General features: G+C 44.2%; 1 protein-coding gene across 1 annotated transcript in view; it reads left to right on the top strand.

The window, feature by feature from the left end:
* LOC126335950 (calcitonin gene-related peptide type 1 receptor-like) overlaps nucleotides 1–23,007 on the top strand; it is a 257,752-nt gene that overhangs the window by 119,483 nt on the left and 115,262 nt on the right. Inside the window, exons 3-4 of the mRNA XM_049999426.1 lie at nucleotides 6,175–6,395; nucleotides 14,077–14,365. Of these exons, the coding sequence (XP_049855383.1) occupies nucleotides 6,175–6,395; nucleotides 14,077–14,365 (510 nt within the window). The remainder of the gene's footprint in view (nucleotides 1–6,174; nucleotides 6,396–14,076; nucleotides 14,366–23,007) is intronic.

Here is a 23,007-nt window from a genome sequence, read left to right as displayed (position 1 = left end):
CTGAGAACTGGGTTTTCATGTAGGTAGTGTGCTATATTTATCTGCATTTAAAGAGAGCTGCCAATCGCTATGCCAGTTAGAACTTTTGTACAAGCGTTTCTGCATTCCTTTACGATCCTCCAACTATGACGCATTCCTATGGGTACAGACAGTAGCGTTGTTAACGAACAAGCTTATAGTGCTGCTGGTCCTATCTAGCAAATTGTTTGCATACATTGAAAATATTATAGATTCTGTTACCCTTCCTTTGGCGAGATTCATATTACCTTCGTTTAAAACATGCGTCCAGTACTGAGTTCCATTAAGAGCGATCAAAAATTTGTATTTGAGGCCCTTGCTGCAGCATATACGCAAGGTAGTGCGACTGCGATGCGGTTATATAAGCAGAAATATGAAGGCAAGGGCATTAGTGTCGCATTGGGTTTTTCTGATGTGCATGGGGTAAATAAGGAAACGGAACTATGGCTACGTCATTACTAAATGCGTCCGAACAGGACGAAGGTGCTGTTATTCTTTCCATGGCTGCTAAGGACAAACACCGATAGGTATCCACTGGAGATTGAAAAATGTGTGTGGCGCCACATTTCCGTAGACAGTCACCGTTGTGGAGTGGTGCGCCAGGTTCCGTATTGGTCGCAATTCAACACAAGATGCTGGCCATTCTTGGCGACCAGCCTTAAGTCATGCCAAGTGGGAGGCACTCGAGCACCTGGCATTTACAGAGTAGCCAGAAACGGCCTGGAAAGCTTATAAGGATGTTGCAAGGTACGTTGCGCTTAGATATAACTGTTAACAAAATAAATTCGATACGTTACCGGATTTCCGAGTTAATTAGCGCTCAGGTTAGCCAGTCAGGCCGTTGCGCACGCAAATTCAAGCGCCCACCAGAGACGGTGCCACCAAACGTGTTCTTCGTTTCGTTTCATGACACTGAAAGAGAGAGTGATACAAAAATTCGATATCGTACGGTATAAAAATTGGATTTGTGGCAGTTCTAACGATCGAACCTTATCCGAAGGCTGAGCAGCCTCGTGCACTGTGAGGAAAACGGGCACTAATTGTATCTGGTGAGATACTTGAATTTTCACGTACAATAGCCTGATTGGCTGCCTTCAATGCTAATGAAGTCTGCAACATCGCAACATATTGCATTTTCTTCACAACAATGATTTCTCAGCACAGCCTACCCTGCAAGACGACACAGGACTTGCGGTACGTTTTGGAAGATGACAGGCGACTGTGAGTTACCGCCCTGACAGCAATCACATCGACTAGTAAACCTTCCACTTGCCTACCTGCCCCGTCCATCTGCTGAACTGATTTTGTCCTTTGTGTTTGTTGTTGACACCCTGCGTTAGCGGTTATGGTTATCACATTTATCAGAATCAAAATGAACTTCAATGCTGAAGTAATATTAATGAAATGGTGGGTCTGTCATAATTTCAGTAAATTGTTGATGGGTGATTGATATATCAACACTGAATTGATCTTTTATAGAAGTTATGGCACAGGTTTATTGATTATAAAATAGGAGCAAAAATTACTTGTGAATTGTGATGACAAACTGAACTGATGGCAGCAAAAATACGCAACAAGCAGTTAACACTCCCTGTGACGAATAACATTTCCCTCAGCACAGTGAGTTGTTTGAGAAGACTGAGATCTAAACTGTACAGTTAAGTCCTCACCACAGGCCCCCCAGTCAAGACCAGTGCCAGTGCGATGTTATGCTCAGAACTAGTGCCCCAAGCTCTCATAACATACGTCAAGACCAGGTTCGCTCCAGATCAGTGTCTGAATTGGAGAATCCACTGCAGACTGGAGTCCGAATTGGAGGACCAAATTTCCTCTCTCCTCACTTTTCATACAAACCTTGGTAAACTCCACAAAAGCACTCCCACAACTGCTCCCACGAGGGTTTCGTGCCAATCACAAGACACATTGAGCTCCCTCTGTCAGCACTGCTCATTGGCCAGTTCTACTTAAAGTTTAAAATATTCCTTTCTTTTCAGGAGCCGCAGCCAATCCCTGACTCTCATATCCCCGTGCAGAGAGGAAGAGATATTGTGCTCCCAATTTGTTTTTCCCACAGCCACTTCAGGCAGTGTGTTTTGAGTTTCTGTACAGTTTTAAAGTGAACAAGACATTTATCATTGAGATTATTATCTGTATGGGCCAAACATTGCCGCATGTCCGACCAGGGTCCCCACCCAAACTAAGAGAAGTGCTTCTGTGTCGCAACATAGATCATTTCTGAGCTGCGATTGTTGTTGCATTCGTTCTAAAATGGTTTTAAGTCCTGAGGCTATCCAAAAAAAAAAAAAACTCCATAGGCCGAAGGAAGACACCACATGACAGCTCCGTCGATAGCGTCCGATCCACAGAGAACATGGAAAGGGTGTGTGTGACGTTCTTAGGTTAGTTAGATTTAAGTAGTTCTAAGTTCTGGGGGACTTATGACCTAAGATGTTGAGTCTCATAGTGCTCAGAGCCATCTGAACCATTTTTGAACATGGAAACCCCCGAATTTTTATGTCCGCCATGCCTGTTCACAAAGGTCATTGGCCAGCTGACTTACATTTCACTAGTGTGCCCGGCCCCTGCTGTGGCAAGAGCCACCTAACAGGAAGGTCTAGGTAGGACGTTTTCCCGTCTTTTCGACGAAACACATTGTCTGCACACAGGTGCGAGAAATTCTTGGTCCCAGCATTCTGTCCCCGGGAGATGCTTCGAGATGTTCCTCTCCCTAATAGCTGCACACAACTTTCAAGCCCCATACGTTCACTATAAGGTTCACTGTTGTAACGTCCCCTTAGAAAACTTATATATGACTGTGCTCATAAAGCTCTTACGTTATTTGATGTTCAAACAGCTGAGCAAAACTAAATGTACTCAGACATTTCTCTGTTTACATATTCTGATCATCACTAAACTGACAAACAATATCTTTTAGTGCAACGCAATCTGACTTTCAATAATCTCTACAAAAGAATGGCCCTGACTAACAATAAGTTATGCCTCTCATGAATCACTTATCTCACAAAAATCTTCGTTACTCGAACTACTGCAATACAGCGAGCGCCAATACTGTCAGCTAAATGAAAAATTCTTACTACTGAAGGCACTAACTACAGATAGGCATAGTTAACAAATGAAAGAATTTGATAGAGAACAAACAATGGATTTACCTTAATAGTCTTCAAAAGTCATTATATTCACGACATCCAGTCTTACACTGTTACATGGCTAAACTTCCCGCCGGCCGGAGTGGCCGTACGGTTCTAGGCGTTACAGTCTGAAATTGAGCGACCGCTACGGTCGCAGGTTCGAATCCTGCCTCGGGCATGGATATGTGTGGTGTCCTTAGGTTAGTTATGTTTAATTAATTCTAAGTTCTAGACGACTGATGACCTTAGAACTTAAGTCGCATAGTGCTCAGAGCCATTTGAACTAAACTTCCAGCTTGTTCTCAACATTGGAAAAATTCTGTTTGAAGGAGAGCCACTATAAAGATCATGCGTGCATCAACGATTTACACGCTCATTCAGTGCCTGCTCATGCTGATAACTGCCTGTTGCCTCACCGACATCATGTCTTGGGTGAAAAATCAACATTAAATTGTACCTTTGAATATGGAGATTAATGAGAAAGTGACTCGTGCTCTTTCGACCCTGTAATACTGTTACAAGTTTTCAGACTGTCTATTACCACCCTCTGATCCTGGTCTCTCCTTAAGCAATTTTGACGTCTTTCGTCCCTTAAACCAGGCCTTCAAGAGTCGGCGATTCCTGTCAGTCGAGGATATTCAGCAGGCAGTTACAGACTTCTGCATTCAGCAGGACACAGTGTTTTACCACATGGGTGTCTTCAACTTGGTGAGACAGTGGCATGATTGTCTCAATGCTCATGGCGATTTTGCCTAATTGGTGTACAGCCTTCAAACAGAAACTTTTTAATTGCTTCTTATGTTACTCAAAAAATTATTAGCCAATCATATATTAGCGGAGACACTTTATACAAGGTGGTCCATTGATAGTGACTGGGCCAAATATCTGACGAAATAAGCATCAAACGAAAAAACTACAAAGAATGAAACTGGTCTAGCTTGAAGGGGGAAACCAGATGGCGCTATGGTTGGCCCGCTAGATTGCGCTACCATAGGTCAAACGGAAATCAACTGCGTTTTTAAAATAGGAACTCCCATTTTTTATTAATATCCCAATAGTACGTAAAGAAATGAGTTTTTTAGTTTGACCAATTTTTATCGTTTTATGATAGATGGCGCTGAAATAGTCGCAAACTTATAAGTACGTGGTATCACGCAACATTACGCCAGTGCGAACGGTATTTGTTTCGTGTTACACGGCCAGTGTTGAAATTTACCGTTTATCAATTGCGGAAAAGGTCGATATCGTGTTGATGTATTGCTATTGTGATCAAAATGCCCAATGGGCGTGTGCTATGTATGCTGCTCGGTTTCCTGGACGACATCATCCAAGTGTCCGGACCGTTCGCCGGATGGTTACGTTATTTAAGGAAACAGGAAGTGTTCATCCACATGTGAAACGTCAGCCACGACCTGCAACAAATGATGATGCTCAAGTAGGTGTTTTAGCTGCTGTCGCGGCTAATACACACATCAGTAACAGATAAATTGCGCGATAATCGGGAATTTCAAAAGCGTCGGTATTGAGAATGCTACATCAACATCAATTGCACCCGTACCATATTTCTATGCACCAGGAATTGCATGGCGACGACTTTGAACGTCGTGTACAGTTCTTCTACTGGATACAAAAGAAATTACGGGACGATGACAGATTTTTTGCACACCTTCTATTTAGCAACGAAGCGTCATTCACCAACAGCGGTAATGTAAACCGGTAAAATATGCACTATTGTGCAACGGAAAATCCACGATGGCTGCGACAAGTGGAACCTCAGCGAACAGTTGTCCCCCATTTTATCGATGGAAATCTAAATGGTGCAATGTATGCTGATTTCCTACGTAATGTTCTACCGATGTTACTACAAGATGTTTCACTGCATGACACAATGGCGATGTACTTCCTACATGATGGATGTCTGGCACATAGCTAACTTCCGTTTGAAGCGGTATTGAATAGCATATTCCATGACAGGTGGACTGGTCGTCGAAGCACCATACCATACCATGGCCCCGGATTTCTTTCTATGGGGAAAGTTGAAGGATATTTGCTATCGTGGTCCACCGACAACTCCTGACAACATGGGTCAGCGCATTGTCAATGCATGTGCAAACATTACGGAAATCGAACTACTCGCTGCTGAGAGGAATATCGTTACACGTATTGCCAAATGCACTGAGGTTGACGAACATCATTTTGAGCATTTATTGCATTAATGTGGGATTTACAGGTAATCACGCTGTAACAGCATGCGTTCTCGGAAATGATAAGTTCACAAAGGTACATGTATCACATTGGAACAACCGAAATAAAATGTTCAAACGTACCTACGATTTGCATTTTAATTTAAAAAACCTACCTGTTATGAACTGTTCATCTAAAATTGTGAGCCCTATGTTTGTGACTATTACAGCGCCATCTATCAAGAAGCGAAAAACGTGGTCCAGCTAAAACATTCATATTTCTTTACACACTTTAAAAAACGCACTTGATATCCGATTAACCTATGGCAGCGTCATCTAGAAGGCCAACCATAGCGCCATCTGGTTTCCCCCTTCATGCTAGACAAGTTTCTAGAATGAAATTTTCACTCTACAGCGGAGTGTGCGCTGATATGAAACTTCCTGGCAGATTAAAACTGTGTGCCGGACCGAGACTCCTTTCGTGGGAAAGTGCTCTACTGGCGGAATTGAAGCTGGAGCGTGAGTCGTGCTTGGGTAGCTCAGTCGGTAGAGCACTTGCCCGCGAAAGGCAAAGGTCCCGAGTTCGAGTCTCGGTCTGGCACACAGTTTCAATCTGCTAGACAAGTTTCGTTCTTTGTAGCTTATTTCAGTGGACCACCCTGTATAGTCTAATCTCGGTTAGTCATCGACAATGTGGTGCGGAGTCAAAGAAGTGGCCTGGCTGGCCCTGCTCAGCTACCCCAGACAAGTCCCCCCTCTGTACCTGGCGCTGGGCTTCACAGTCACCACGAACTGACTGAGGAACCTGGTTACGCGGTTGACAGGTGGCGTGCCAGACGCTGCACGTGGCGCTGCAGTACCTGATGCTGGCCAACTACCTGTGGATGTTCTGCGAGGGCCTCCACCTGCACCTGGCGCTGGTCGTCGTCTTTGTCAAGGACGAGTCGGCGATGCGCTGGTTCCTGCTCGTGGGCTGGGGACTGCCGCTGCCCATCGCCGCTCTCTACGTGGGGGTCCGCATGTCGCGGCCTGCGGACGTGCTGCAGTGAGTAACGACAACGTGACGCAATACAAAAGCAAAACAGAACTGCTCGAAGATAAGTAGCTTCAGTGCGTACGCGATAGACTAGCCATTTTCCCGAATGCTAATAGGCAAGTTGATTCCACACTAGGACACTAGATGGTCGTTCAGATGGAGCCACTGTCCAGACCTGTTGTCTTGTAGCTTTCGGTAGTTCTTACAATCACTGACTACGTGGTAAGTGTGGCAGCCATAGCTGCAGAAATCCATTTGAATAAATGCATAACTGCAGCAGCTGCCTTGAGAAGATTTATTGATCTCCTATTGGTTGACAATCAGTTTCTGACTGTGAAGTCACATCCTCAGGTACCAAATAAGTGACTTAAAGAAGGCAAAAACATTTTGTTAACTTACTTTGGCTAAACTATATGATAAAATTTTAATTACATTATAAATAACAAAAGGAAGAGCACAGAATGTTTAAGATATGGAAGCCGTTCCTCTAGAAAACATAGATTTCCCCTATGATCAGGCTGATCACAGCGTAAAAATTAAACCGTCAAAAAGCTTGACAGTGAATTACATGCAAGATGTAACCTAGAGGAAACAGCGATGCTCAGAATCCAGTCCAGTTGTAAAAGAATCCCACAGATACATAATGATACCGAAGGGAATCTGAGAATCTATCGTAAGATACTCTAGTAAGAAATACTTATATTATCAGCTGTGAGAACACATGCAGTTCTCATGCTGTAAGCACTATTTACTTCTGGGGTTTCTTAGAATGTGTTCTCAGTTTCCCTTGGGTATCATTATGCATTATCCGGCTTGTTTTACAACTGGATTGATTTCTGAGCATTCCTGTTTCTTCTAAGTTTCATCTCGCATGTAGTTCATTGTTTCATGCTACGATCATCATGAATATAGGAGACATCTATGTTTTGTTGAGAGGCGGCTTCCACGTCTGAAAAGGTCCGGGATCTTTCTTTTGTTATTTGTAATCGAATTAAAATTTTGTCATATAGTTTAGCCAGCGTAGGTTAACAAGAGGTTTTTTACATCTTATTTAGCCCACCGTTGTGGCCGAGCGGTTCTAGGCCCTTCAGTCCGGAACCGCGCTGCGACTGCTGTCGCAGGTTCGAATCCTGCCTCGGGCATGGATGTGTGTAATGTCCTTAGGTTAGATAGGTTTAAGTAGTTCTACGTCTAGGGGACTGACGACCTCAGATGTTAAGTCCGACAGTGCTTAGTGTCATTTAAACCATTTGGAACATCTTATTTTGATCAGTTGTTTGCCACCTAAGGATGTCACTTTATAGTCAGGAAACTAATTGGGAACCAACAGGAGATCAACAAATGTCGTCCTGGCAGCTGTTGCGTTTATTTATTTATTCAAATAGCCTTGTATGGCCTACAACTAGGAGTAAGCTAAAATATCAATTACAGGAAATGGCTACAGAATTCCATTTTCAACCAAGAGACAGGTTCCAGAAACCTATTAATTACTTAGCAGAATCGAAGTAGGCCATCCTAAATAACGGTACTTGGGGTGACACCCCCCTTGTCCCCCTACTCTCGCCAGTATGACGTGATTCACACTTGCCACCACCATTGTTTCCTGATCACAGTGTCCAGAAGCGATGATTTTCATCTGGAGCAGGTGAGTGGGTTAACAACTGTGTCCAAGTGTCATGCAGATGAGAGAAGTCACATGAAGTCTACTAAGCTTCACCCAGGTGAACCATATCCGAGAAAAGACTTACCGTTATATGGCCCCCAGGTTGTCACCATTGTTGTGCTGGGATACATTCCATTCACGGTTCCAATCGTGATAACCAGCTTTCTTTATCATTCAGTTCAAATCCATATGAGGGACTGATGTTGGGCACAAATTTCCTTCCGTGATGCTCCTCTTAGCAAGGCAGTCGACGTTCCATTATGGAGAATATCTGGACGTCCTTTCTTCCCTTACCTGCAGACATTCCCGCCCGTCTGGTGCATCAGCGTACTCTGCAATTAACAGTTCGGTAAATTTGGAAATTTGTGGTAAGGTCTTATGGGTCCAAACTGCAGAGGTCATCGGTCCCTAAGCTTACACACTACTTCACTCAGTCTTCAGGCCATGAGTGGTCTACCGGGATCATCCGACCGCCGTGTCACCCTCAGAAGAGGACGCGGATAGGAGGGGCGTGGGGTCAGCACACCGCTCTCCCGGCCATTATGTTGATATTCTTGACTGAAGCCGCTACTATGCGGTCGAGTAGCTCTTCAGTTGGCATCACGAGGCTGAGCGCACCCTGAAAAATGGCAACAGTACATAGCGGCGGGATGGTCACCCATCCAAGTGCCGGCCACGCCCAACAGTGCTTAATTTCGGTGATCTCACGGGAACCGGTGTATCCACTGCGGCAAGGCCGTTGCCCTTACACACTACGTAATCTAACTTAAATTAAAACACACACACACACACACACATATGGCCGAGGGAGGACTCAAACCTCCAATGGGGTGAGCCGCGTGGACCGTGATAAGACGCCGTAGACCGCACGGCTATCTAGCTTGGCTAACAGTTCGGTCTTTACCTTTCCCTTCGGTTGACGTCTACAATACCTGGCCTCACAGCTGCCGACCATATGGCACCGGGCTTAATCTTATATAGTGAACTTTTGCAGATCATAGATGACACAGTGAACAACTAATGGAATAATCCGTCAAATACAAATCATTTCAGAAAGGCTTGACGCGAGCCGAGAGCTTTTACTTTTCTCCTGCATCAGCTGAACTGGGTCTGGCCGAGGGCACCTACGATAGTGTCAGGATGGGTGTTGCGATACCTCTGTTGTGTTGCAGTTGCTGTTTAAGCTTGAGATCACTATACTGACAAGAGGTTTTTGTCATGAAAACTCAGTGTTGTAATTCTGCAAAACAATAATGAGCTAGATATTGTGGGTATGATGTCTCTGTTATTGTTGTGTATCAGTATACAGGGTGTTTCAGAAGTGGTGGTCATGAATTCACACGTGGAAAGTACAGGCCAAAGGTAGCTTAAAAAGCTCCAATAAACATGGATCCACGAATCAAACAGTTACCGAAGTATCGCGTTAATTGGAGTTGGGAACCAACTGTAAACGTCGCTGGATACCGCGGTATTTACGTTGGTATCTCAAGGCTTGGAATCGACTGCCTGTCTGTTTACGCTTGTGCACGTGCAAGATACCCACTACTGCTTCAGTTTAACACTAAGCGCAACGGATTTATTTGCGGGACCTGTGTACAAATGCCCTAACTTGAAAGCTATGTCAATTCTGCTTGGTCCAATTATTGACATTCAAACATTTAGCAAAATTATTAAATAAAATTTGTTTTTCAACTGACATTAAAACAAAATAATGAAAGTTTTGTCTATTCTTATAGAAAGAATGTTCCGACTCAAATTTGAATTTTTATAGAACAAATTGGTTTATTCATTAAGAATTTCAGGTAATTCTAAGAACAAAAAAATTCACTTCTTTAAACAAATATTAAAGCGGCTGATCTTTACACAGCATGAAATTGCATCATATTCCACCATGTAATATAAACGCATCTGAATTTCTTATTAACAATGTAAAATTTAACGCATTTGACTTTTTATTAAAAATATGGACTCCTACCGAATGGTATCCCTTATCACCACAAGACCCCGCTTTTGGATCGGAAGAAAAGGATATTCAACAACTGTATCAATTATTCAACATGCACACACAATTACTGCACCAACATTTGCACAACAGAAACGTAAGTTTCGAACTGTTACCAGTTCCGATATTCACCATACAGTAACTACCTCTACCCAAAATTATTTCACCGAGAACCAAAATTACCACATGTAACTTCCGCGCCTATTTGATCATTCACTATGATAGCCATTATTCTACTGCTGCCTACTCCCGACACAAATTCACCCATTGAAATATGAAAACGCTTCCAAAATTACACATACAAAATACAGACACTCAAGATGAACTGCTTACTTTGTTGCAGCCAAAATTCATGGCTACGTTATCAGTTTTCTAATCTCTTTCCCCGCTCTGCAATTTTAATTATTCAGAAAACGTCCTCACGTGATTCTACATTCCAATACACGTGAATAAGCAAGCATTGTCTTCACCTGGTTTGCTAAAATGTGACACACGCTTTCACACTAGATACCACGTGTCCTTAACAAAGGATCCACATTACTAAATCTTTCAAGATTGCAGATATGTAAGGAAATTGAAAATTTATAACAGTACTTAATTTCAGACGTATATTTCATGTAATAGCACATTTCCTACTTACATGCTATAGGTCGCTAGCACTCGTGCATAAAATTCTTGATCAGCCCCACGTGGTGAGTGCCTGGTATAAAACTAAATAAATAGCCACACGCACTTACATATTTCATTTTTCCTAATGAACTTGCTTTCTCAAACAAATTAGATTAAATTATTCACCGTACAATTGTTATAAAACTCCAAAACTGCAAATTAATATCACAAAGGAAGGCAACAGTTTTACATCACCTACTAACGCACATTACCTACCTAAGTAAATTTCGTTCTCCCAAAATTTTAATATTACTTTACGTCTAGCTGCAAAAGAAGGTTGTTCACCTAATGTGAAACCATTAATCATAAATATAGCACATTTCCCACACTTAAAACGAGCATGGGTCGACCCATCTTAGAAAAGCGTCCTCTCTCGTCCAAGTCTTCAGCAGCAGTCTCGACTCGCACCCACTCTCCCAAGCAACCATCAGCTGAGAAATCCCCCGGTTTAAAGTTGCCAGTCAAACCTCCCTTCTACATAATGGGAAAGATCCCCTGCTTTTCTTCCCAAAGACTGAAACGTGAGTTTTGCAGACTATCCTACCTTCCTACACGTCGCTACAGCCAAAGGCTAAAGTTTCAGAGCTTCCATAATCGCTGCCTATCAACTAGTTGTTCCCTATCGTACACCCACAATCGCTAAATATCGTTCGATCCTTATTCTCTCGCCAAACTCTCTTCGTGAAATTATTTTCGTACGTTCATTTCTTTCTCTCTCCTGCTGTGGACTCAATAGTATAAGGAAATATAGGAAACAGTGGGCATTCTTAACTTGTTCAATCAATAAAAACAGTTCGATTCCTCTGGTCATTCTTTTATAACTTGGTGTTGGTTTGCAGAGACCGAAAGTAACTCTGTGCTTAGTAAATTAAACGATATTTTTACGATCAAAAAATGATGTTATTTGGATCAAACTCGCGTTCTCAGAAGAACACGACTACCAGTTGCATTAAGTATTGTTACATTGTTAGAAATATAAATGAGAGTTGCCATTGCCAAAGACAAAGACCACCTCTCACACCTACTCGTACTTCCCTTTCCTCTCAGTGCACTTGGCCGTAATAGCCTCACAATCAGTAACGAACGTGAAGGCACCATGGACAGAGGTTACACCAATGAAGAGTACGTTGCCATGTAATTCATGTATGGCAAAGCGTATGGGAGTCCCCTTGAGGCAGCAATATTTTATGAAAAAGCTTTTCCTCTCCGCACGCAGCCCGACGGGCGTACATTTAGCTGATTACATGAGAGCCTTAGAGAACGGGGAGTTTCGTACGCGAACGTCCGAGAACTTCGAAAAGGAGGATTGTTACCCAAAAAAGCCGTCCGCGGTGGTCTAGCGGTTCTAGGAGCGCAGTCCGAAACCGCGCGACTGCTGCGGTCGCAGGTTCGAATCCTGCCTCGGGCATGGATGTGTGTGATGTCTTTAGATTAGTTAGGTTTAAGTAGTTCTAAGTTCTTGGGGACTGATGACCACAGATGTTATGTCCCATAGTACTCAGAGCCATTTTACCCACAAAAAAAAATAGTTCAAATGGCTCTGAGCACCATGAGACTTTACATCTGAGGTCATCAGTCCCCTAGACTTAGAACTACATAAACCTACCTAATCTAAGGATATCATACACATCGATGCCCGAGACAGGATTCGAACCAGAGACCGTAGCAGCAGCGCGGCTCCGGACTGAAGCGCCTAGAACCGCTCGGCCACAGAAACCGGCATTGCTACCCAAGACAGTGTTCCCAATCATAGCGATGTGAGGCGGATTTTACGTCGGCAAGTACTGTGCTCATATCATCTCCAGGGTGTGCAAGCCCGCAACACCACAGATTTTCCTCCAAGAGAGAATTTCTGCCAATGGTTCCAACAAGAGTGTACCCTGAATCTCCTGTCTATAAACAGTATTCTGTTCACGGGTGAGACGGGATTTATTCGTGTCGGTACTTTTAACTGCCATAACTATTTCATTTGGTCGAATGTCAGTGGTAATTCAACACACGTACCACGACATTAGCAGCGTTATTCGTTGAACGTCTGGGCAGGACTGCTCGGAGACCACGTAATTGGGTCACACTTGTTACCACAGAGACTAACGAGACAGCGGTACATCCCGTTTCTGCGGACTGTACTTCCAGATGTACACGATGATGTCTCACTGAACCGACCTCTGAACATGTGGTTCATGCATGGCGGTGCTACAACACATTTTCATTTACGAGTGCGCCTTCTTCTACCTCGGGCGTATGGCCAACAAGGGATAGGTAGAGGAGGGGCTGTGCCGTGTCCTCCAAGGTCTCTGGATTTAAATCCCATGGATATCTGTGTGTCGGGTCATGTCAAAAGCATGGTCTACGCTAGCGAGGTCCAGTTTCTTGAGGAATTAAGTTTGCTGACTGAAGCAGCTTTCAAGCAATTACAGAATTCCCCATGGCTGCATGATAGGATGAGCTACTCATTTCAGAGCATTTCAGACGCATGGACAACATTTCGAGCACCTGCTTTAACGTTTTGAGATGCCATATGTTCTTAAATATTGATGAACCGCAACACAAAATGTGTTGTATCTCGCCACTGATTGATTTGTGGACCCATATTTGTAGGAGATTTTTAGCTACTTTTGTCATATACTTTCCATGTGTGAATTATTCACTATCACTTCTGAAACACCCTGTATTTACCATAGTGTTACAAGACAGTGTTTCACTTGGAGCTGAGAGAAGTGACTCCCAAATTGTAACTGACGCATGTGATGCGCGCGCGCTTGTGTGTGTCTCTTTGTTTGTGTGTGTGTGCTTGTATGTGTTTCTGTGTGTGTGTGTGTGTGTGTGTGTGTGTGTGTGTCTTTGTGTGTGTGTGTGTGTGTGTGTGTGTGTGTGTGTGTGTGTGTGTGTGTGTGTGTGTGTCTCTTTGTTTGTGTGTGTGTGTGCTTGTGTGTGTGTCTCTTTGTGCGTGTGTGTGTTTGTGTGTGTCTCTCTTTGTGTGTGTGTGTGTGTGTGTGTGTGTGTGTGTGTGTGTGTGTGTGTCTTTGTGCGTGTGTGTGTGTTTGTGTGTGTCTCTTTGTGTGTGTGTGTGTGTGTGTGTGTGTCTCTTTGTGTGTGTGTCTCTTTGTGTGTGTGTGTGTGTGTGTGTGTGTGTGTGTGTGTGTGTGTGTCTCTTTGTGTGAGTGTGTGTGTGTGTGTGTGTGTGTGTGTGTGTGTGTGTGTGTGTGTGTGTGTGAGCTCTGACACCATATGTTCTGTGTACGAAGGTGTTAGATGCCTAAGATTGTCGTGCAGAGGGTGCCGATGGTGTCAGCACAGGACCTGCTGAGGGCGATGTGTGGCGCCCGCCGCTCACAGAGCTGTTGTGTGTCCAGGTGCTGGATGCACGACAGCACGGCGCAGTGGGTGCTGACGGTGCCGGTGTGCCTGTCGCTGGTGGCGAGCGCCGTCTTCCTGGTCAACGTGGTGCGTGTGCTGCTCACCAAGCTGCACACGCACTCGGCCAACCCGGCCCCAGTGGGGCTACGCAAGGCGGCGCGCGCCGCCGCCATCCTGGTGCCGCTGTTCGGCCTGCAGCACGTGCTGCTGCCGTTCCGGCCGGCGCCGCACGAGCCGGGCGAGCGCGCCTACCAGCTCATCTCCGCCGTGCTCGTCTCGCTACAGGTACACAGCCCACGGCCTCCAGAGGGGCCTAACACTGAAGTACCAATCTTCTGTTACATAAACTACGAGGGGTGCTCAATAACTAATACAACACGTTTTTGTCTGGAAACAGGTTGGTTTTATTCAGGATTATACTACACCATGTTATTGTTCACTCTTTTGGCTAAATACCCCACAATATCCCTCTTCAATGTGACAGCCGTTTGCCACCCTACAGGGAGCGCATGTACGCCATCATGGTACCACTTTATTGGTCGACGTACGAGTCAGTCTTGCTGGATCAATAAGCGCTCCATCATCAACGTAGCGATTCTCGCAGAGTGCATCCTTCATTGGTCCAAACAGATGGAACTCAAAAGGTTGAAATGGTTCAAATGGCTCTAAGCACTATGGGACTTCACATCTAAGGTCATCAGTCCCCTAGAACTTAGAACTACTTAAACCTCACTAACCTAAGGACATCACACACATCCATGCCCGAGGCACTATTCGAATCTGCGACCGTAGCAGCGGCGCGGCTCTGGACTGAAGCGCCTAGAACCGCTCGGCCACAGCAGCCGCCTAAGTCAAAACTTACAAGGTCTGGCCTGTAGGGTGGATGAGGAATAACACACCAATGAAGTTTTGTGAGCTGCTCTAAGATGAGCAGACTTCTGGGAGGCCTTGCGTTATCATAACAGAATTAGTCCTTCAGAGTCCCAGGAGACCGTCGCAATGACTTTACTGGCTGAGGGTGTGTCTTTCTTTGGAGGAGAGGTGGGGTGGTGCAGCTACACATACTGCCGTTTTGTTTCCGGTTAGAAATGATGAACCCGTTTCATTTCATTTCTGTGACGATGTTTAGCAAAAACTTATCACAATCAGTCTCGTAAAACAACCAATTAGGCACAAATGGTCCTTCGTTGCTCGTTTCAATCTTCTGTTAGGCGGGATTGATACTTCAAGTGGTGGGAGTATGCCAGCACTACCAACGGAGACCTCCAGTTGAGCAGCGAGGTGTTTGGCTATGATCTCGTCGAGCTCCTCGGATGAGAGTTGAAACGTCCCATTAGAAAAATTATACATGAATGTGCTTAAACTGACACACAATATTTTTACCGCAGCGCAATCTGACTTTCAAAAATCCATACAAAAGAATGGCCCTGACTAACATTAACCTATACAGAATGAGATTTTCACTCTGCAGCGGAGTGTGCGCTGATATGAAACTTCCTGGCAGATTAAAACTGTGTGCCCGACAGAGACTCGAACTCGGGACCTTTGCCTTTCGCGGGCAAGTGCACTACCATTTTTTTTAATTCTCATTTTCTTCGGTTTTGTTGGTTGCGTCTGCTCTGGGCGGACGTAGTAAGACATCTGTTTAAGTTCGCTGATGATCGATTAACTCAGTTTTTTTATTACAGAGGGCACGTAACTCTCTGTCCGAACACGCTGAGCTACCGTGCCGGTTGCCATCTGAGCTACCGAAGCACGACTCACGCCTGGTCCTCACAGCTTTACTTCTGCCAGTATCTCGTCTCCTACCTTCCAAACTTTACAGAAGCTCTCCAGCAAGTTTCGCAGGAGAGCTTCTGTAATCTTTGGAAAGTAGGAGACGAGATACTGGCAGACGTAAAGCTGTGAGGACCGAGCATGAGCCGTGCTTCGGTAGCTCAGATGGTAAAGCACTTGCCCTCGAAAGGCAAAGATCCCGAGTTCGAGTCTCGGTCGGGAACACAGTTTTAATCGGCCAGGAAGTTCCATTAATCTATACCTTTCACAAATCACTTATCTCACAAAAATCTTCGTTGCTCAAACTACTGCAATACAGCGAGCGCCACTACTGCAAGCTAAATAAAAGATTCAAACTACTGACGGCACTAACTACTGATAGGCACAGTTAGCAAATGAAAGATTTTGATAGAGAACAAACAATGTATTTTCGTTAATAGTATTCAAAAGTCATAATATATATAGCAGTTGATGACATCCAGTCTTACAAATTTCAAAATTCCGTCATCTCTCTCCCCACATCCACCACTGCTGGCGGCTCACCTCCAACTGCGCAACGCTACGCGCTGTTAACAGCCAACGGCCCAACACTACAATAGCGAACAACAATGCAAACCGGCCACAGACTGCACACAGCACAGCCACTGATTTTCATACAGAGCGCTGAGTGGCGTTACCAATAAAAAAAACCTAAACATCCTACTTACAGAGTGTCCGCAAGTTCCACCATTGCAGGAGTCACAGCTGGGAGTGACCATCTACATCTACATCTACATACATACTCCGCAGTCCACCATACGGTGCGTGGCGAAGGGTACCTCGTACCACAACTAGCATCTTCTCTCCCTGTTCAACTCCCATACAGATCGAGGGAAAAATGATTGCCTATATGCCTCTGCACGAGCCCTAATCTCTCTTATCTTATCTTTGTGGTCTTTCCGCGCAATGTAAGTCGGCGGCAGTAAAATTGTACTGTAGTTAGCCTCAAATGCTGGTTCTCTAAATTTCCTCATTAGCGATTCACCTAAATAACGCCTCTTTTCCTCTAGAGGCTCCCACCCGAGTTCCTGAAGCATTTCCGTGACACTCGCGTGATGATCAAACCTACCAGTAACAAATCTAGCAGCCCGCCTCTGAATTGCTTCTATGTCCTCCTTGAATCCGACCTGATAGGGATCCCAAACGTTCGAGCAGTACTCAAGAATAGGTCGTATTAGTGTTTTATAAGCGGTCTCCTTTACAGATGAACCACATCTTCCCAAAATTCTACCAATGAACCGAAGCCGACTATCCGCCTTCCCCACAACTGCCAGTACGTGCTTGTCCCACTTCATATCGCTCTGCAATGTTACTCCCAAATATTTAATCTACGTGACTGTGTCAAGCGCTACACTACTAATGGAGAATTCAAACATTACTGGATTCTTTTTCCTATTCATCTGCATTAATTTACATTTATCTATATTTAGAGTTATCTGCCATTCTTTACACCAATAACAAATCCTGTCCAAGTCATCTTGTATCCTCCTACAGTCACTCAACGACGACACCTTCCCGTACACCACAGCATCATCAGCAAACATCCGCACATTCTATTCACTCTATCCAAACAATCATTTATGTAGACAGAAAACAACAGCGGACCTACCACACTTTCTTGTGGTACCCCAGATGATACCCTAACCTTCGATGAACACGCACCATCGAGGACAACGTACTGGATTCTATTACTTAAGAAGTCTTCGAGCCACTCACATATTTGGGAACCAATCCCATATGCTCGTACCTTAGTTAGGAGTCTGCAGTGGGGCACCGAGTCAAACGCTTTCCGGAAGTCAAGGAATATGGCATCCGTCTGATACCCTTCATACCAGCAGGCAGGTGATCAGACTAGTTTGCGTGACCTTGTCGCGATGATGACAGACACCTACTCGCCTGCTTTTGTTCACTGCCAGGTCTCTGTAGACATTCTGCATGCGCCTCTGAACGTCTGCCATTCTCCGGTTTCCCGCCAAAGAAACTCAGTGGCAGCTCTCTGCCTGGAATGCATCTCCGTTACAGTCGCCACTTTGAAGGCCACGTATAGCGCCGCCACGTACCGGCATTTCATGAAACTCAAGGGGGTGGAGCGGGAATGCTCCACGATGTCCAACAACTAATTATGCATTTTTTCAACCGAAATTTCCCGAGGAAAAAAGTGTTTCATTACGTATTGAACGCTCCTCGTACACTATCTGTTCGAAAGTATCCGGACACTCCTCGGTAATGAGTAATTAACTACTGGACGAAGCAGGAGGCGGTCCTACCAGTATAGAAGTAAGCAGAGTTTATTGTGTTGTCCGAAGAGACGCAGTAACGGTGAAATAGGTCGGTCAGAAGCGCTCAGTAACCTAGCTGAACGTCATCACAGACATTTCAGACCTTCTAAAATTGCCCAGTCCTACTGTTCGTGATGCGATGGTTAAATCTCACGTACTAATGGAGGAGGGCGGTTGTAAAAAATCCAGTAAAGTGCGAGTAAGACTCGTTCAGCGTGGATTACACACTGAGTTTTTACTTATGTGTACAGATAGTTCATCCATCCTCTAAGTTAAGGATCTAGACGATTTTTGCCTGTTGTCGATATAGACACTGGCACGATACACGTCTGTCTAAAGGGGTCGTAGCAGACGAACAGACAATCGGATAAGAAACGACAAAAATATATCTTTTGTGTCATATAATTACAAATTAGCCATTTTCGGATTTTCACCCTTCTTTACTTTGAAACGTTGCTACTTGGCGAATTTCATGATTCTAGTAACACGGCATCTCTGGCAAGTCGTTCAGCGCCGTTGCAAAAGCAGCCCTCTGTTTTTGTTTGAGGAGTTTTGAACTGTACGTCACGAAGAGTGATAGTGACCAACATGGTTGTGGGTGGATAGCAGCTGTAATTGTACATTATGACACTGTTAAGGGTAAGCTTGGCCTTGAATGGTTCAACGAGGGGGACTTCATTGCTTATCGCACATTCCAGATGTCAGATATTTTTAAAAGGGACATCGGAATATCGTCCTTCATTTCCAGTATGCCTTTAGATGTAAGGACTCGCAATGTTCGTAAGGCTAATGAGACCAAGTTTGTTTTTGTATGGTTTAAAGGTAATGGTGTATGTGCAAAAGTAAAAATTGTAGCCGATTTTATAATGTATTATAAGTATTAAAATATGGTTTCCCATACGGTTTGATGTCCTTTTGCGTCTATCGAAATATGTGACATAAATAGCCATATCTCTGGACTTCATGGCTCAGAATCTTAACTTTTTTACACCGCCAAGGTACCGTAGACCATCGTGTGTGATATAAATCTGAAGCTGATACATGAACTCCTTCTTGAGGAAATGGATCTTAACAGACGGACAACAAAAGTGATCCTGTAAAGGTTCGGTTTTTTTGCATGACATGCAATGTTGTAATGCAAACATTGCATTACAACAAGCGTTCAGTGCATAGTGCTGTGGAATGTGGAAAAAAACCGCTAATTGACGTTCATAAGAAGAAGAAAAACAACAAAAATGCAACAGGAGCGTAATATGTAAGAAATTGTCCACGCAACCTGCCACTGATGATGCCTTGCAGAAAATAAAGGTGAAACGCGTATGGCACTAAAATTGTGTTTTATTCAGTTGCTGTCAGACGGTTCATAAGTAAAAATTATCAATATACCGTAATATTACACGCAACTGAGGAAGACAGGGCTATAAAAGTTGAAGATGGATAACTGCTAATAGGTTTGACCGCTTCGCGAGTTGTTTCGATCGTTTGTCGCTGCTCAGTTACGTTGTATTCCAAGGACAGGGATTTTATATTAATTAGCGAAAAGTTTGCAAAAGTAAAGGTTATATATTCACTTTAAACGCAATTGGAGGCACTCACTTCCACCACTGTACATTTCTACCCATGTTTAACCTCAACACAGGTCAAATATGCTGAAACATCGTCACACGTTGTGAAAATCTCCTTCCACTGCAGTCCATTGGCCGGCGCGGTGGACGTGAACGCTTAATATTGGCATTCCATGTTTATAATTATTTCTTGGTAAACACTTGTCACTAGCGAGTATAATTCGGTTTGTTGGATGTCAACCCGGGCGATAGGTACACGCTCTCAAAAGGTACAATATGATTCGTCCCGCTGCACCATTACAGCCGATACATCTTTACTGACTCAACTGCGAGCTACTGATTTACAACAATAGCATTCGGTGGACGCACTCGGCATTTGACTATCGGTTCTTCGCTATCCTCGACCTGTACCAGTAAAATATGCTTATCTTTGACAAAGGAAGCATGGATCCCTTACAACAGACAGATAGTGCACTGAAAATAACTCAAGCCGAATTCAAGGTGTCGTAAAGATGAAGGATAGCCACACCTCATATTAATATCCACAATAGGCGATAAAAAGTTCATTTGGTAAAAAGTACGTTTTACTGAATCCATTTACAAACAATTGTTCAGGTACCAACTTAAAATGAGAGTGACAAAAACTAATTGCAGTGACCGAGAGACTAGCAATTACTTTTGTGAAATCAGAGTGGTACGTGACGCACGCATACTCGGGTGGTGGGCAAGGGGGTAGCTTACACCTCCCCCCCTAGAAAGAAAAAATAATTTTCACAAACCGAAATCTAATCGTGCCCTTCCACACAGACCGGTGTATCAGTTGGGTGTCAGTCTGAAGAAAGGCGGCACGTGTATTGCACACTGACTACTACAGGTAGCAAGTGTAGTCAGAATCATTTGTCCTGAAATCTCAAAACTATTTCGTCGTCCACCGCGAAACCTACCCAAGTTACCGCCACCTCCCCGTCCCTCACCATCATACATCCTGGGCCTGCCTACGCTCTTCGCATGCTCATAGCTATCTACATTGCGCGAGGAACAAGTAATACATATCATCCATCGTCCTAGAAAATGAATTTGAGCTGTTAGTCGGCTGCATAAGGCTTTAGGCGTCAAGATGTGGCGCACCTCACATTGAAGATCAGTGGTGGGATAGGCACATGTGATTCATATCATATACACTGCCTGATAGAAAAGTGTAATACCCAAAGAACACATAATCGGATATGAATGTAACTTTGCACACTTACACACCATCGGAGAATATGAAACAAATTACAACTGTAATTGTTTGTGGCACGTACATGGCCACCGGAATGCATTGGTGTTGTTCGTGTTTGGTGTTGTTTTCAGGACTGGTGGTATGTATAATGGACGTGGACACCGTCAGATGCTGAGTGATTTCTATGAACGACACCGTCTGAAACAGCGCTACAAGCACCTGACAGATCTTGAAAGTGGCCTCATTGTTTGTCTCCATTTGGCCAGTTGGTCGAACTGTGCATTATCTAGATTCGTGGGGCATTCGGATGTAACACTGACCCGACTGTGGACTGTAGGGAAAGTGAGGGCAGCCATACTCGTCGTCAAGGATCCGATCAACTACTCTGGCCACCACAAGGGGGGATTGCCTTATTGTCCATGAAACACATTGTAACCGCTTCACATCTGTTGGCGAAGGGAATACACAGTCATGGCACTTGCTGTGCATTCACTAAAATAATGCCAAACGTCCTGGCTGAAACTGAGAGTTTGGATGTTGTGTCCGTTTGATTCTGGGTCAATGTGGCTCGGACAAAAATGTTCAGCGCAATGCACCTGTGTGTTACCGTACGCCTGATAAACAGTATTATCAGTGACTTACTCAACATGTACCATATCTATGGGCCCCATAAAAAAAATAAGTTCAAAAATGGTTCAAATGGCTCTGAGCTCTATGGGACTTAACTTCTGAGGTCATCAGTCCCCTACAACTTAGAACTACTTAAACCTAATTAACCCTAGGACATCAGACACATCCATGCCCGAGGCAGGATTCGAACTTGCGACCGTAGCGGTCGCGCGCTTCCAGACTGAAGCACCTAGAACCGCTCGGTCACAACGGTCGGCTGTGTTGTACATTCCACACGTACTGCTATGCAAAGACTCTCCTGCTTCAATGCCTTGCGTATCGCATTTATGTCTTTACAGTAGCCAGAAATCCCGTCTTAGGTGACGCTCCCTACATTCCTTTTCCGGAGAAGGAACCACCAGAGCTGCATTGTTGAACGTAATCCGAGGAACCTGCACCAGAAAAAAAAACTGCACGATTTCGTTCCACGCACGGACTGAGAGTTGCGATGCTAATGGCCTAGTGCAACCGGCGCTATTCGCTGTATCCAATAGCCGTCGGGTAACAGCTGCCTGTGGTACCTTGGAACTGCCTTTGCTCTTCTCTTTCCAACAGCTGCCAAAAGACGTCTGTGCAAATAAAAGCATTCTCTCTGTCTTGCATTCTGTTTCTTTTCGGCTTCATTGCACAGATCGTACTGGTACTGGAGTCTTTCTATTGGCCCTCTATAGTAGAGCATCCTTGTGCAGTTGTTCCTCTCTCCTCCGTGAACACCTTTATTACTTGTCTATCTCTTGAGGAATATTCAGAAGCCGACGACCAAAACTTTAAAATGTAATCACCTGATTTAATTCCAATATAAATTTGTAGCACCATGCCATTTCTTTTAATGTTTCTGAAAGTATGTCTCTGTGCCTATAAATAAATCTCCATGAAGTTTCACTTTTTGTTGGTTAGAGAAGAAGAGAAGGATGAAAAGGGTGAAAATGCATAACTGACACTATTTATCACTTACATTACTGACAAATTTAAATACCACGCATTGCTTTGAGAGAAATGGTCTAAAATGAAATCTATGTTTAATGGCGATGATATTACATTGTGTGATAACTTTTATTCTTTTTTCTGCCTTCTCAGTATTTACGACAACGATATAGCCCACCAATGCGTGTTGCATAGTTGAAATTGTCTGAAATACATAGAATTATCACGCTAAAAGGAAATTTCTGGAACTTGCGCTGATTATTGATTTGACCGGAGCTTAGAGGCAAGTGTAACGTTTCGACTGCTGCTTAGTCCCCGGTTTCATTTCCAGAAAATGTTTACATTCTAATAAAACTCTTCGGTAAAGGCGACCGAAGACTCCCCGTGCAAGAAGTAACCCTCGAAGAGCCAACGGCCTTGTGAAGAGAGCCGACGATCGGATAAAGATGTAGG

Source organism: Schistocerca gregaria, chromosome 2 (genome assembly GCF_023897955.1).
Source record: "Schistocerca gregaria isolate iqSchGreg1 chromosome 2, iqSchGreg1.2, whole genome shotgun sequence".
Taxonomy (NCBI): Eukaryota; Metazoa; Arthropoda; class Insecta; order Orthoptera; family Acrididae; genus Schistocerca; species Schistocerca gregaria.
This window is presented reverse-complemented; position numbering and strand designations above follow the sequence as displayed.